This window comes from Aplysia californica, unplaced genomic scaffold (genome assembly GCF_000002075.1).
Source record: "Aplysia californica isolate F4 #8 unplaced genomic scaffold, AplCal3.0 scaffold01439, whole genome shotgun sequence".
NCBI classification, from domain to species: domain Eukaryota; kingdom Metazoa; phylum Mollusca; class Gastropoda; order Aplysiida; family Aplysiidae; genus Aplysia; species Aplysia californica.
Window position 1 is genome coordinate 31,369 of NW_004798709.1, and position 830 is coordinate 32,198.

Here is an 830-nt window from a genome sequence, read left to right on the forward strand (position 1 = left end):
GACACAATAGTGTTAGGACCAGGTCTGTCAGGTCGGTGGTCCTACTAGGTACCGTACCCTCATGGTAGAAAGACACAATAGTGTTAGGACCAGGTCTGTCAGGTCGGTGGTCCTACTAGGTACCGTACCCTCATGGTAGAAAGACACAATAGTGTTAGGACCAGGTCTGTCAGGTCGGTGGTCCTACTATGTACTCTACCCTCATGGTAGGCACAAGTTTTTGAACTTCTCACATGTGACACATGACAGCAAAGTTTTGAAGTTTTGTTTTGGTAGGACACAGATGCAATACCTTCAATGTTGTTTATAAAATTGTGTAATTTGATATGAGCTTTGATAATTAAAGTAGGACCTCTGGTAGAGCAATATAGTTGACCAAATTGTCTTTTTTATTGACGCATGACCTCTGGTAGATTAATGTAGTTGACCAAATTGTGTAATTTGAGATGAGTCTTCTTTATTGAAGCATGACCTCTGGTAGAGCTAGACAGTTGCTTCTCAAGTTTCCCTTGAAGCCGTGCAGCTGTTAGCCTGTAGTGACCCCTGACCTCTGCGGGCCCTATAGCGACCCCTGACCTCTGCGGGCCCTATAGCGACCCGTGACCTCTGCGGGGCCTGTAGCGACCTCTGCTGGAGGATGTTTGTACTCATTTCTCATCCCCCCTTGATCTCCTCAAGTTGCTGCGGAGGAACCCGGACCGCCGCCTGGGCTCCAGCGAGAGAGACGCAGAAGACGTGAAGAAGCAGGCGTTTTTCCGGGTAATTGTCCACGCCTCTCTCCTCCCTGTCTGGGTTTGTGTGTGTCAGGTGTTTGTGTGTTTGTCTTCTGT

The 830-nt window shown here is 48.2% G+C and overlaps 1 protein-coding gene across 1 annotated transcript in view; it reads left to right on the top strand.

Annotated features, from left to right (window-relative positions):
* LOC101863717 (serine/threonine-protein kinase N2) overlaps positions 1–830 on the top strand; it is a gene marked incomplete at its 5' end in the record, with an annotated part of 32,511 nt that overhangs the window by 24,461 nt on the left and 7,220 nt on the right. The window contains 1 exon segment of the mRNA XM_013090719.1: positions 679–759. Coding sequence (XP_012946173.1) covers positions 679–759 — 81 coding nt within the window.